The sequence below is a fragment of the Gigantopelta aegis genome, chromosome 11 (assembly GCF_016097555.1).
Source record: "Gigantopelta aegis isolate Gae_Host chromosome 11, Gae_host_genome, whole genome shotgun sequence".
Classification (NCBI taxonomy): domain Eukaryota; kingdom Metazoa; phylum Mollusca; class Gastropoda; order Neomphalida; family Peltospiridae; genus Gigantopelta; species Gigantopelta aegis.
In genome coordinates, this window is record NC_054709.1 from 17,377,291 (window position 1) to 17,390,012 (window position 12,722).

At 37.2% G+C, this 12,722-nt stretch overlaps 1 protein-coding gene across 1 annotated transcript in view; it reads right to left on the minus strand.

Annotated features, from left to right (window-relative positions):
* Positions 1–1,608: 1,608 nt before the first annotated feature.
* The window catches only part of LOC121385055 (atrial natriuretic peptide receptor 2-like), a 54,879-nt gene continuing 43,765 nt past the window's right edge, over positions 1,609–12,722 (minus strand). Inside the window, exons 13-16 of the mRNA XM_041515591.1 lie at positions 10,784–10,958; positions 7,358–7,456; positions 5,212–5,303; positions 1,609–1,716 (exon numbers count right to left, since the gene is read on the minus strand). Of these exons, the coding sequence (XP_041371525.1) occupies positions 1,609–1,716; positions 5,212–5,303; positions 7,358–7,456; positions 10,784–10,958 (474 nt within the window). The remainder of the gene's footprint in view (positions 1,717–5,211; positions 5,304–7,357; positions 7,457–10,783; positions 10,959–12,722) is intronic.

Below are 12,722 nucleotides of genomic sequence, written 5' to 3' on the forward strand. Positions count from 1 at the left end.
AAGTCTTACCATTAAACATATACTAGCATATTGTTTTAATTCTTCACAATTTCCTAGAAGTGAATATGTGAACCACAGCATGTGTCACAATTAGGACTACAGTGGGCCGTCATCAATGAACTCCAGTGTTTACAATTGTCGCAAATGAAAATAATGATAATGGGATGACAAAAAAGAATTTCCCCTTCGTGTCTTGTGATATCATAATTTATCATAAGCAAGCCTCGGATTTTATACTTTTATCAACTCGTGCTAATAAATTGTGATATCACAAGACATCCAGGGAGTATCCTCTATATACATAGTGTATAATATACTGATTGAATCTGAACGACAAAACCGTTATCCACGATCTAGACCGTATCTCTGCACCATGCAGAGACCAGTGGGTGTTTGGCAACACAGTAATTGATTCCATGAATCTCCATCTAGTGCCTCGTCTACAGGAAATGTTGTGTGTCGCAGTTCCAGCCACACATGCTACTAGTGTTATGATGTCTAATGCGATTTGATTTGGTGGTTTACAGCCTATAGTTTTTAACAAGGGCTGGACGTAGCCCAGTGGAAAAACACTCGCTTGATGCACGGTCGCCCTAGCCAGTGCACCACGACTGGCATATCAATGGCCGTGGTATGTGCTATACTGTCTGCGGGATGGTGCACATAAAAAATCTCTTGCTACTAATGGAAAAATGTAGCGGGTTTCCTCTCTATGACTGTGTCAAAATGACCAAATGTTTGACATCCAATAGCCGATTATTAATACATCAGTGTGCTCTATTGATGTCGTTTTTTTTAGAACGGGTATAAACCAGATACACTAGATTTAATATGATTTAAAGTTAAAGTTTGTTTTGTTAACGACACCTCTAGAGCACATTGATTTATTAATCATCGGCTATTGGATTTCAAACATTTGGTACTTTTGACACATAGTCTTAGAGAGGAAACCGCTACATTTTAGGATTACTAGCAAGGGATATTTTATATGCACCATCCCACAGAGAGGATAGCACATACCACGGCCTTTGACACCGGTGTCGTGGTGCACTGGCTGGAAAGAGAAATAGCCCAAAGGGCCCATTAACTTGGATCGATCCCACACCGACCGCGCACCTAGCGAGCGTTTTAAGCAGGGGACTAATAAATCCAATATGACGGGCAAGAAGAAAGTCAGGCTGGTGTTAATTATGACGTCATCTATCGAAGCTCATCTTCATAAATCAAGGCTAATATTCGTTCCTCGTATTCAGCCTTGATACATGTAGTCAAGAAATCGTGCCACAAAATGCTTAAATTTCATTGGATGCGATGAGATCTGATTGCAACGAATCGCAACGCTCCTTATAGATTCCCTTGTTATTGTAAACAAAGATGGCAGCGTCAGTGTCCGGTGTTTAATTTTTGATATTGCTTTCAAGATTGTCACATGTTACCGATTCTGTGATTGGTCAGCGATGTCATCGTGTAAGGGACATAATCGGTGTTGCAAATTTTCTTCCAATAGAGGGCGCTAGTAGTGGATATCAGTAATCTTGACTACATGTATCAAGGCTGAATACGAGGAACGAATTTATGAAGATGACAGAAGCTAGGATCTGTCAAACTTTATGCGAATTCGTGATCTTCAGTTGATGCTGGAAAATCCACGTTCGGTAGAGGTTCCGTGAAGCCTTTCTTACCTTGAAGGAAAAACGTTGTGATTGTTCCAAGTCCCTGAAAAGAGAAAAACACTGTTTTGACGGAATCTGGACTTGATGCAGATTTAAATAGAAAAATTAATAACAATGTAATCGCAGTTACAATCAGTAAAACAAGTCAACGTTTTTTTATGTATATTTAGTGGATATGAATCTACTGTACATATAATTAAGTACAATAGTGAATCAGTGGCTAATTGATCGTAACTAAAATCGGTAACATACGCAAGCCTAATTTTTATGTATATTGATATAAACATCTTGTGCATAAAACTACAAAAATGAATAACAACGTGATCGTATTTAAAATCAGTAAATCAGACAAAGTTGTTTTGAGTGGTTCTGAACATACAACTACGAACATAAATGACCCAGTAATCGTAGATAAATTAGTAACAGGCAGTGAGCAATGTTTTTACGTATATTGATTGGGTCCACTGGCGTAGCCATGGTTTTATATTGGGGGGGGGGGGGGGGACCAACACTATGCATGCATGTATGTATGTATGTATGTATGTATGTATGTATGTATGTATGATTTTATAAAATTTAATACAGTGAAAACAATGAAAAAAGGTTTGATAGGGGGAGGGGCACTACCACCATGCCCCCTCAATATGCCACTGCTTGGGTCTGAATCTACGCTACACGTAACTACAACAATGATTGACCTATTAATCATAATTAAATCAGTAAAACTGGCAAAGTTGATATGGATTTTGTGATTTATATTGTATGTTGCATTTTGGACGATCGCTTTGTTAGGTTTGTTTCCACCGCAGTATTATTAAGTAATTATTAATTTAACTGTCATTAAATAATGGCTAATTTTGTTTGAAATTTCTTTCATAAAGCCCATGGTCAAGTAAAGTTAATGGCTAATTTTGTTTGAAATTTCTTTCATAAAGCCCATGGTCAAGTAAAGTTAATGGCTAATTTTGATTGAAATTTCTTTCATAAAGCCCATGGTCAAGTAAAGTTAATGGCTAATTTTGATTGAAATTTCTTTCATAAAGCCCATGGTCAAGTAAAGTTAATGGCTAATTTTGATTGAAATTTCTTTCATAAAGCCTATGGTCAAGTTAAGTTAATGGCTAATTTTGATTGAAATTTCGTTCATAAAGCCCATGGTCAAGTTAAGTTAATGGCTAATTTTGATTGAAATTTCTTTCATAAAGCCCATGGTCAAGTTAAGTTAATGGCTAATTTTGATTGATTGAATTTCTTTCATAAAGCCTATGGTCAAGTTAAGTTAATGGCTAATTTTGATTGAAATTTCTTTCATAAAGCCCATGGTCAAGTAAAGTTAATGGCTAATTTTGATTGAAATTTCTTTCATAAAGCCCATGGTCAAGTTAAGTTAATGGCTAATTTTGATTGAAATTTCGTTCATAAAGCCCATGGTCAAGTTAAGTTAATGGCTAATTTTGATTGAAATTTCTTTCATAAAGCCCATGGTCAAGTTAAGTTAATGGCTAATTTTGATTGAAATTTCTTTCATAAAGCCTATGGTCAAGTTAAGTTAATGGCTAATTTTGATTGAAATTTCGTTCATAAAGCCCATGGTCAAGTAAAGTTAATGGCTAATTTTGATTGAAATTTCTTTCATAAAGCCCATGGTCAAGTAAAGTTAATGGCTAATTTTGATTGAAATTTCTTTCATAAAGCCTATGGTCAAGTAAAGTTAATGGCTAATTTTGTTTGAAATTTCGTTCATAAAGCCCATGGTCAAGTAAAGTTAATGGCTAATTTTGTTTGAAATTTCGTTCATAAAGCCCATGGTCAAGTTAAGTTAATGGCTAATTTTGATTGAAATTTCTTTCATAAAGCCCATGGTCAAGTAAAGTTAATGGCTAATTTTGATTGAAATTTCTTTCATAAAGCCTATGGTCAAGTTAAGTTAATGGCTAATTTTGATTGAAATTTCGTTCATAAAGCCCATGGTCAAGTAAAGTTAATGACTAATTTTGATTGAAATTTCTTTCATAAAGCCCATGGTCAAGTTAAGTTAATGGCTAATTTTGATTGAAATTTCGTTCATAAAGCCCATGGTCAAGTAAAGTTAATGGCTAATTTTGATTGAAATTTCTTTCATAAAGCCTATGGTCAAGTTAAGTTAATGGCTAATTTTGATTGAAATTTCGTTCATAAAGCCCATGGTCAAGTTAAGTTAATGGCTAATTTTGATTGAAATTTCTTTCATAAAGCCCATGGTCAAGTTAAGTTAATGGCTAATTTTGATTGAAATTTCTTTCATAAAGCCCATGGTCAAGTTAAGTTAATGGCTAATTTTGACTGCAAACTTTCAACCAGCACTAAATGTATCTTTTTCTTATAGTATTTGTTTGTTTTTGGTTGTTGTTTCCCCCCAAAGATTAGGACTGATAATAAACAGACAATTTCGAATACAGTGACACCCTTCTAAACTGGTCACCCTTGGGACCAAAACAAATGTCCAGTTTAAATAGGGATCAGGTTTAGAGAAGTTAAATTCTGTTCTGGGTTTTAAAAAGGGACTCTGTAAAATGTCTGGTTTTGAGGGAATTCCGGTTTACAGAGGGTCCGGTTTTGAGGGAATTCCGGTTTACAGAGGGTCTGGTCTTGAGAGGTTTCACTGTAATATGATATACACACTAACTCCTGATGTGTAAAAACTTAATTTTTTTCGTTGCAATTCATGAAAATATGGTTTTCACACAATGTATTAAAAAAACCCTCTATATATATTAAATTAAAAATATAACATGTAATTTAAAGAATTAAGATAGAAATACTCATTAGGTACTCGGTATCCCACTACGAATATGTCCTGCTTCATTGCCCCAAGTATAACGAATTGATGAATATTTTATTTATTAAATGTGTAGAATTATGGGATGGTTTTATAACTGCTAAAGATCCGGGAAAAAAATGTCATATATCTAATCCAGTCATACTTTGTACTGATTAAGTGCCAAAACCTGCTAATTAATTTGAGACAAGCGTCATGATGTTTTATTCATTAACTGAATAAATTTATATATATATATATCATATGTGTATGCTACTGTATTATTAAATGCATTTAGGGGTTTTAGTTAGATAATCTTTTATATAATTGTATTCCATGTTAAATATTTTAACTGTCTTTTAATGTAATATTTATATATTTTACCTGTGTCGATTATTAATATATATTTTTACATTTTTATTTAAAAAAAATATATTTTATAGTCTCTCATAACTCCATATGGAGCATCTCAGTGCTATTTTAGATTTTATGGTGCTTAGTGATAATTTATATTTTAAATGAGATGATACCTTAATAAACAATTTGTCTGTCTGCCTTGTTTGTTTATCTTGTTTGCCTGCACATTAAAAATGTTTTTAAATTATTATAAAACAAGTCGGAAGCGAACAAACAGAGATGTCAGTTTGAAGAATAAAGATAAAACACTGCCCACCCCCCCCCCCCCCCCGACACACAGAATCTCCCGACACCTATGTTAATTATAAATCTTTTATTACTTACCTTCAAAACGACATCCCCTCTTACTTTGAGATAGTATCCACCGAGTTCATCCAGTAACGTTTTTGTGTCAGGGCTTACGTGAATTCTCAGTGCTGAACAGGAAAAACATACACAGTGTCATAAATATGTAAATAGATACCAGTAAACCAATAAATCAATAAATCAATCAGTCAGTCAATCAGTCAGTGAGTCAGTCAATCAGTCAGTGAGTCAGTAAGTCAGTCAACCAATCAGTGAGTCAGTCAACCAGTCAGTGAATCAATCAGTGAGTCAATCAGTCAGTGAGTCAGTGAGTCAATCAGTCAGTGAGTCAATCAGTGAGTCAATCAGTGAGTGAGTCAGTCAGTCAATCAATCAAAATTTAATAACTAATAAATAAATAAATAAATAAATAGGAGATCCGTAACAGGATGTTATCACTCTTGAACCATGTGCAGGAGGACTGCCACTCCTATAGAAGATCCTTAACAGGATGTTGTATCACTCTTGAACCATGCGTAGGAGGACCGCCACTCCCCTAGGAGATCCCTAACAGGGTGTATCACTCTTGAACCATGTGCAGGAGGACTGCCACTACCAAGACAAGCTTAGAAAACCCAAACTTGCACATGATAGCTAGAGCTCAACGTAATAGCATGCACTCATAGATTACTGTAACTCAGTGATGCTATCAGGTATATGCTAAAGCTGGGCATAGCCTGCCCCGAATTACCTTAACACAGTGATGCTATCAGGTATACACTAAAGCAGGGCATAGCCTGCCCCGAATTACCTTAACACAGTGATGCTATCAGGTAATATATGCTAAAGCAGGGCATATCTTGCCCCGAATTACCGTAACACAGTAATGCTATCACGTATACGCTAAAACAGGGCATATCTTGCCCCGAATTACCGTAACACAGTAATGCTACCAGGTATACACTAAAGCAGGGCATATCCTTCCCGAATTACCGTAAAACAGTAATGCTACCAGGTATACACTAAAATAGGGCATATCTTGCCCCGAATTACCGTAACACAGTAATGCTACCAGGTATACACTAAAGCAGGGAATATCCTTCCCCGAATTACTGTAACTCAGTGATGCTGTCGGGTGACCATTCTCTGGCTAAGATGTTTTGACGATTGATTTGACTTCTATGGACCTTTTATGAACAAGTTAGCCCCCATGTCCCTCCCAAAAATTCTGGCATTTTTCATCAGAGGGGCAAATCCAACATAGCTGCTGGCGCCGTCTTGAAAAATTAACTTTTGAACCAAAGCATCTAGAATCATGTATGAAGACACTTGTTCAATTAAGTCGACCACAAGGAGAATGGAAACGGAATTGAGGTTCTGGGTCTTGTTCCACGAAGCAATCTTAGCTCTAAGATCACCTTAAGTGCATAATTACCTTATGCACTTAAGATGATGGTAGCGCTAAGATCGCTTCGTGGAACGGGGCCCAGGACCCTAGCTACTACATGTTACATATAGCAAATAGACGTTACATACCCGGTAACCTTAATCTGAAAATAATGTAACATACTGACACCAGAAAGAAAGAAATAGAGCAATTACAAAGTGAAAAGAAAATATAGACTAAATAAAGATATACGGGCAGGATAACAGACAAGTAGATATATATATACTTCCCAAGCTGTATTTATGATTAACCCTCCCCCCCACCCCCACCCCCCAAAAAAAGACAAAAAACCCCAAAAAGACAAAAAAAAAAAAAAAAGTAATAAAAGTACTAATTGCTTCAACTGTAGCGTTCTAGAATTCTCAACCAAGGTTCCCAGTTGTATTTTGTATGCAAACAGTTTTCATAATATATGTAGCATGTAAGGTATAAGCAAGCCAGTGTTCGACCTTAGCAGTAACCCGAAGTGTTATGGCTACCAATTCTCACTCGGGCTAGCTACCAGATATCTAAATCCGATAGTCCGCCGGGCTACTCAATATTTGTTTGCACATCCAGTTACTCTGCGATCAACAAGACGCTTAAACACTAAAAAACAAAAAAACCTAAAACATGTTTAAATAAAAATAAAAGATTTTGCCGTCTCTATTTTTAAATTTATTAAAATTATGGGGTTATCAGTTTTTACTGAGGGTTACCAGATTTCATAACTTGGTAGCAAGTGTTTAACAAACTCACATAGTCCAGAAGACTCCATTCTGGATGCGTAGTTGACGGTGTTCCCAAACAGACAGTATCGCGGCATAGTTAGTCCAACAACACCGGCCACCACGGGACCTGTAAAACAATAGACACAAATATACTGGAAGGAAGGAAATGTGACGCCAGTAAAACTCAGCTTAATACATACACATTGTACCCGTGTGTACACCAATTCTCAACTGAGGTTTACTACATATTATAAGTGTCATGCCAATAAAACCCGCTTTAATGCATACCAGTTTGTACAGCAATTCTCATCTGAAGTTAACTGCATATCACAATATGTTCACTGCTAGTGAAACCAGGTTTAATGAACATAATGTACACGCCTATAAAACCCAGCTTTAATACATATCAACATGTACACCAATTCTTATCTGAAGTACGTTGCATCATATCACTATATGTACATGCCAACAAAACCCAGTGGAATGTATACCAGCTAGGGTCTTCATGAGTACTCGAATACTCGGGCCCGGGCCGAGTCTACATGTAGCTAGACTCGAGTCCTTTCACAGGACTTGAGTACTCATGCAAGGAAGAGCGCACTCATTTATTTATTTACTTATTTACGTCATATATGATCTGAGTGGCAGATAAACCACTCACTGCTTGATTGGACTTTGGTTTTAATCTTAGCTTATGGTCTCATACCTCTGTAGTTTTATTGACTGGTTAACTATATACTTGAGTTTTAGCCAAGCACACATGTTACACTACACCTTTTATACCTGTGAGTTTTCTGTTTCTCCTAATACTCTTGAAAAAGTCTGTATTATACAGACGAAACGTCGAGTTTTAACTCTGTGTTGTGTTTTTTTTTTGAAAGTGGATGGTTTTAGACAAAGACTTTTGGTTTTAATTTACGTCATTTTGCCATATATACATGTATGCTTGCCGTGAACGCTCCGGAAATAATTTAGTGGCTAATTGGGGCCGCTTAGCGCTATGCAAATCAAGGGCAGACAAATATATTTCTAATAGAGGCTATAGGGATAAGAGATAATGAGATATGGAGAAAAAACAAAATTCGAATGTATGGAATGCAATACAATGGCATGATTTGCCATCCATGTTAAGTAAATCCATGAAAAGAGTTTTGATCATAGATTTAACAAGGTGTTGTTATGACTTAAAATTAAAAAAACATTATTGTAAAACATACAAGAAGGTATATAATAAATACAGACCTTCGCATATTTATTGCACAAATTATGGTATATATTCTTGTGCAAAATAAATTTGTGCAATAAATATGAAGCGGAAACAACAGTTCTGTGTGTATGTATGTGTGTATATATATATATATATATATATATATATATATATATATATATATATATATATATATATATATACTAGTGGAAAAAAGTAACTGTGTATGGTTATCATGTTGATAAAAACATAATTTCAAGACATGAAACGATAAAGTGATCATATAGCATTATTTATTAGGCAATTAAGCAAAACGTCAATTCATTTAAAATGTCACAGCATCCGTCATTTCATCGGTATTGGGGATGAAAGACATGGGGGGTAAAAAAAACAGTTCACAAAGTTAATAGCGCGTATGGCCACCGTTTGCGTCGATGCAGGCCTGGCACCGTCGCCTCATAGAGCCTACCAAATTGTTGAAGAATGCGTGGGGAATGCCGTTCCAGATCTGTACTAACGTCTGACCAAGCGCTCTCAACGTCAGCGGCTGGTTAGGCAGTGCACGTACACGACGATGCATCTCATCCCAGACGTGCTCGATTGGTGCAAGATCGGGTGAGACCGCAGGCCACTGCAACACATCGATGTTCTGCTGTGCTAGAAAATCCATTACCACCCGGGCGACGTGAGGTCTAGCATTGTCATGCTGAAGCGTGATGTGACGTTGCTGTCCTTGCACAAATGGGATGACGTGAGCCTGAATAATGTCGTCACGGTAGCGTACAGCGTTCAAAATTGCCATCGATGACCACAAGAGGTGTTCGTCCAGTTGACGTGATGCCACCCCAAACCATGACACTGCCTCCGCCAAATGCACGTCGCTCCACAACACAGGCGTCACTAAAACGTTCTCCAACACGACGATACACTCTTGAACGGCCGTCACTGCTGTCCAAGTGAAACCTGGACTCGTCCGTAAACAGTATACCCGCCCAGTCACGGCGATTAAAGTGCAAGTGTCTTCTACACCAAGCCAAACGTGCTACACGATGACGTCTTAGCAAAACTGAACGGACAGCCGGGCGTCGCGGACGGATACCATGTTCACGTAATCGATTCCGTACAGTTCTGGGATTAATGGCACGCAATCCAGGAATGGTCCGCGCTGTCAGACTTGCCGTTTGGAATCGATTCCTGAGGTGCACGAGTCTGATGTGGTTGTCCTGCTGTCGTGACGTCACGCGTGGACGGCCTGCACGTTGTTGGTCTCTGATATTACCAACATGTTGATAACGTCTCCACAAAGCCTGAATACTGTTTATGTGTACACCAAATTGCGTAGCGACAGCGTGATGGCGCATACCAGCCTGGATCATGCCAATTGCGCGAAGGCGGTCATTTTCGTTTAGCCTGGGCATTGCTCTGCTACAATTTTCAACAGAAATAACCTGCTTTTCTGTACCCCCGGTTGGCATGCAATGACCCGACAGTTGAAAAGTCGACAAAAACTTGAAAAGTAACATGTTGGGAGAAAAAAATGGGAAAAACATGTTCATGTCCCAGAAGCAAAACTGCACGTGCAAATACGGCATTGACCCAGCTATTGTGTGGCGGTGCGTTCACTGGTAACATGTACAAAACATCAGGCTAAAATATTGAGCGGTTTTATTTTCATCAGATTTTTTAGGTTACACAGTTATTTTTTTCCACTAGTATATATATATATATATATATATATATATTTAGGATTCGTCACAAGTATTTTTTAATATGGAAAATATCATCCGAGTCTATGTTAACGATTAACTAGACGAGGTTGATGTTTTACATATTAAAAAACACGAGTAGCGAATTCTATTTATCCTATAACACTTCTAAAATAACAATTTAATTAGTTGTTTAGTAAATCACAGTACTAAAGTCGCCGCCATCGATAATATGATGTCATCACGATTAGCAGATTAGTTTGACGTCACGCATTTTAAACAAATCTTTGAAAACGTTACGCTCAGGTACACGGGTCTTGTTGGCTTGTAAGCAAATGACCCATCCACAGCAACACATTACCTAGAGACCTTACAAATTTGCATACCATTATTAACCGGGTTAATAAAGTAAATTATCACATGGGTTTATGCCATGGATATCATGGCTAAGTTATAGGATAAATATATATATATATATATATATATATATATATATATATATATACATATATATATCAATAAAACCAGGTTTAATGCATACCTGTGTGTACACCGATTCTCAGCTGAAGTTGCTTGTTGGATCTGTGAGCTATCTTGAAGTTCACTATGGAACTGAGCAGTTTGAGCGCCATGGAACAAATCTCCCCTGCATGTAAAATCCCGTTTCTGATAGGAAGACCACTGGCAACCATGTATGCATCGCCGATCGTTTCTACCTACAGGTAAGAAACAGAGAAAAACAAGCATTCTTAGAGTGCGTACTGCTAAAGCATTACATTTACATTTCAACTTATTTTCATGCTTATATCCAATTCAGGATCAAGTACGCTATCCTGGGCCCACACCTCAGCTATCTGGGCTGTATGTCCAGGACAGTGGGTATTTTAGTTGCTAGTTGGTTAGTGGTTAGTGAGAGAGAAGAAGGTGTAGTGGCCTTGCACCTACCCATTGTGCCCTTAAATTAAGAACTTGCTCTAGGTTGGAGCCGGCACAGGGCTGCGAACCCTGTACCTACCAGCCTGTAGTCCGATGGCTTAACCACTGCACCACCGAGGCCGGTTCTGCTAAAGCAACACATGTCCTCTACTTAGCCCCACACATTTTTATGTCTCCAAAGTTCATGAAACATAACTCTATGAAAAGTGGGTAAATTGCCATGAAAGTCAAACTTGATTTGCAAGAGAACATGGTAAGGCTATAAACTAAATGTCAGCTCAATATCTTGAGGCATTGCAAAACAAAAGTTCGGAAAACTAATTTTTGTATCTCCATGACTCTGTCAAAAATGTCTGTGTGGTCCTTAACCATATGTCTGGCGCCATATAACCGTAAATAAAATGTGTCGAGTGCATCGTTAAATAAAACATTTCTTTCTGTCAAAAATGGGTAAATCGTCATGAAAGTCAAACTTGATCTGTAATAGTATATGATAAAGTAATACACAAAATGACAGCTGAATAGTGTGAGGCATTGTGGAAAAAACCCCATCGGAAAACTATATGTGGGATATACAGACGGACAGACAGACAGACAAACAGACAGACAGACAGACAGAAAGACAGATATGAAACCTATACTGTAGCAGATCCAGAAACCCAATGGTATGAGGAGGAATGCCAAGGGAACTTTGGGGGAGGTTTGGAGAGGGATCGTATAAAAAGAAGAAAATATAATAAAATTATAACTGTCGCAAAATTTAGGGCCCCCCCTCTAGATCCGCCTCTGCTATAGTCCTCTCTGGTTGAACCGGTAGGGGACTATATAATACTGTTTATCATTGGTAGCTGCATTGTGTTGTCATGCTCCCTCCCTAATCGCATCCCCTTTTGTAAACCACCCCCTGTTATACCGGTATTTGTCTCTAATAAGGAAAATATTTAGTACAGGTGAATACAATTTGAGATCGGTTAAAGCAAGAAGATAGTTAAATGTTGTAAATGTTACTTATTTATAGGATATTAAACAAGCTTCCATTTTGTATCACGTTGATGTCCTAAGTAAAACAATTTTTAAATTTTCAAATTATTTCATGAAGGACATAAACATGTCCTATTTATTACTCATAATCGATCTTAATTGATATCACTCAACTCATTTGACTGACATTCCTGTAAGGTTGTAGTGCACCAATCGATGACGTCAAAGTGTTATACCCCACTACAGGCGTAACGCCAAGTGGGATGTATCACTTTTTTTTTTTTTTTTTTTTTTTTTCTTGTCCCCAGGTCATTTTGACGATGCCAGGGTTGGGGTGCCCTGATTCATCGCCTCACAGAATATGAATTAGATTATACACGCTAAATACTGTAAGTACATACACTTTGTGGTAGTGTGCTGATTATAGTAATCGTAATACTTATACAAATAATGTACCTGGTGATATATTTAATATTAATGCATATGTACATGTAGATAGTAGTATTATAAATGACTAGTTAATAGAAATATATTTAAATAGGCTGGTTGATGTAATGAGGACA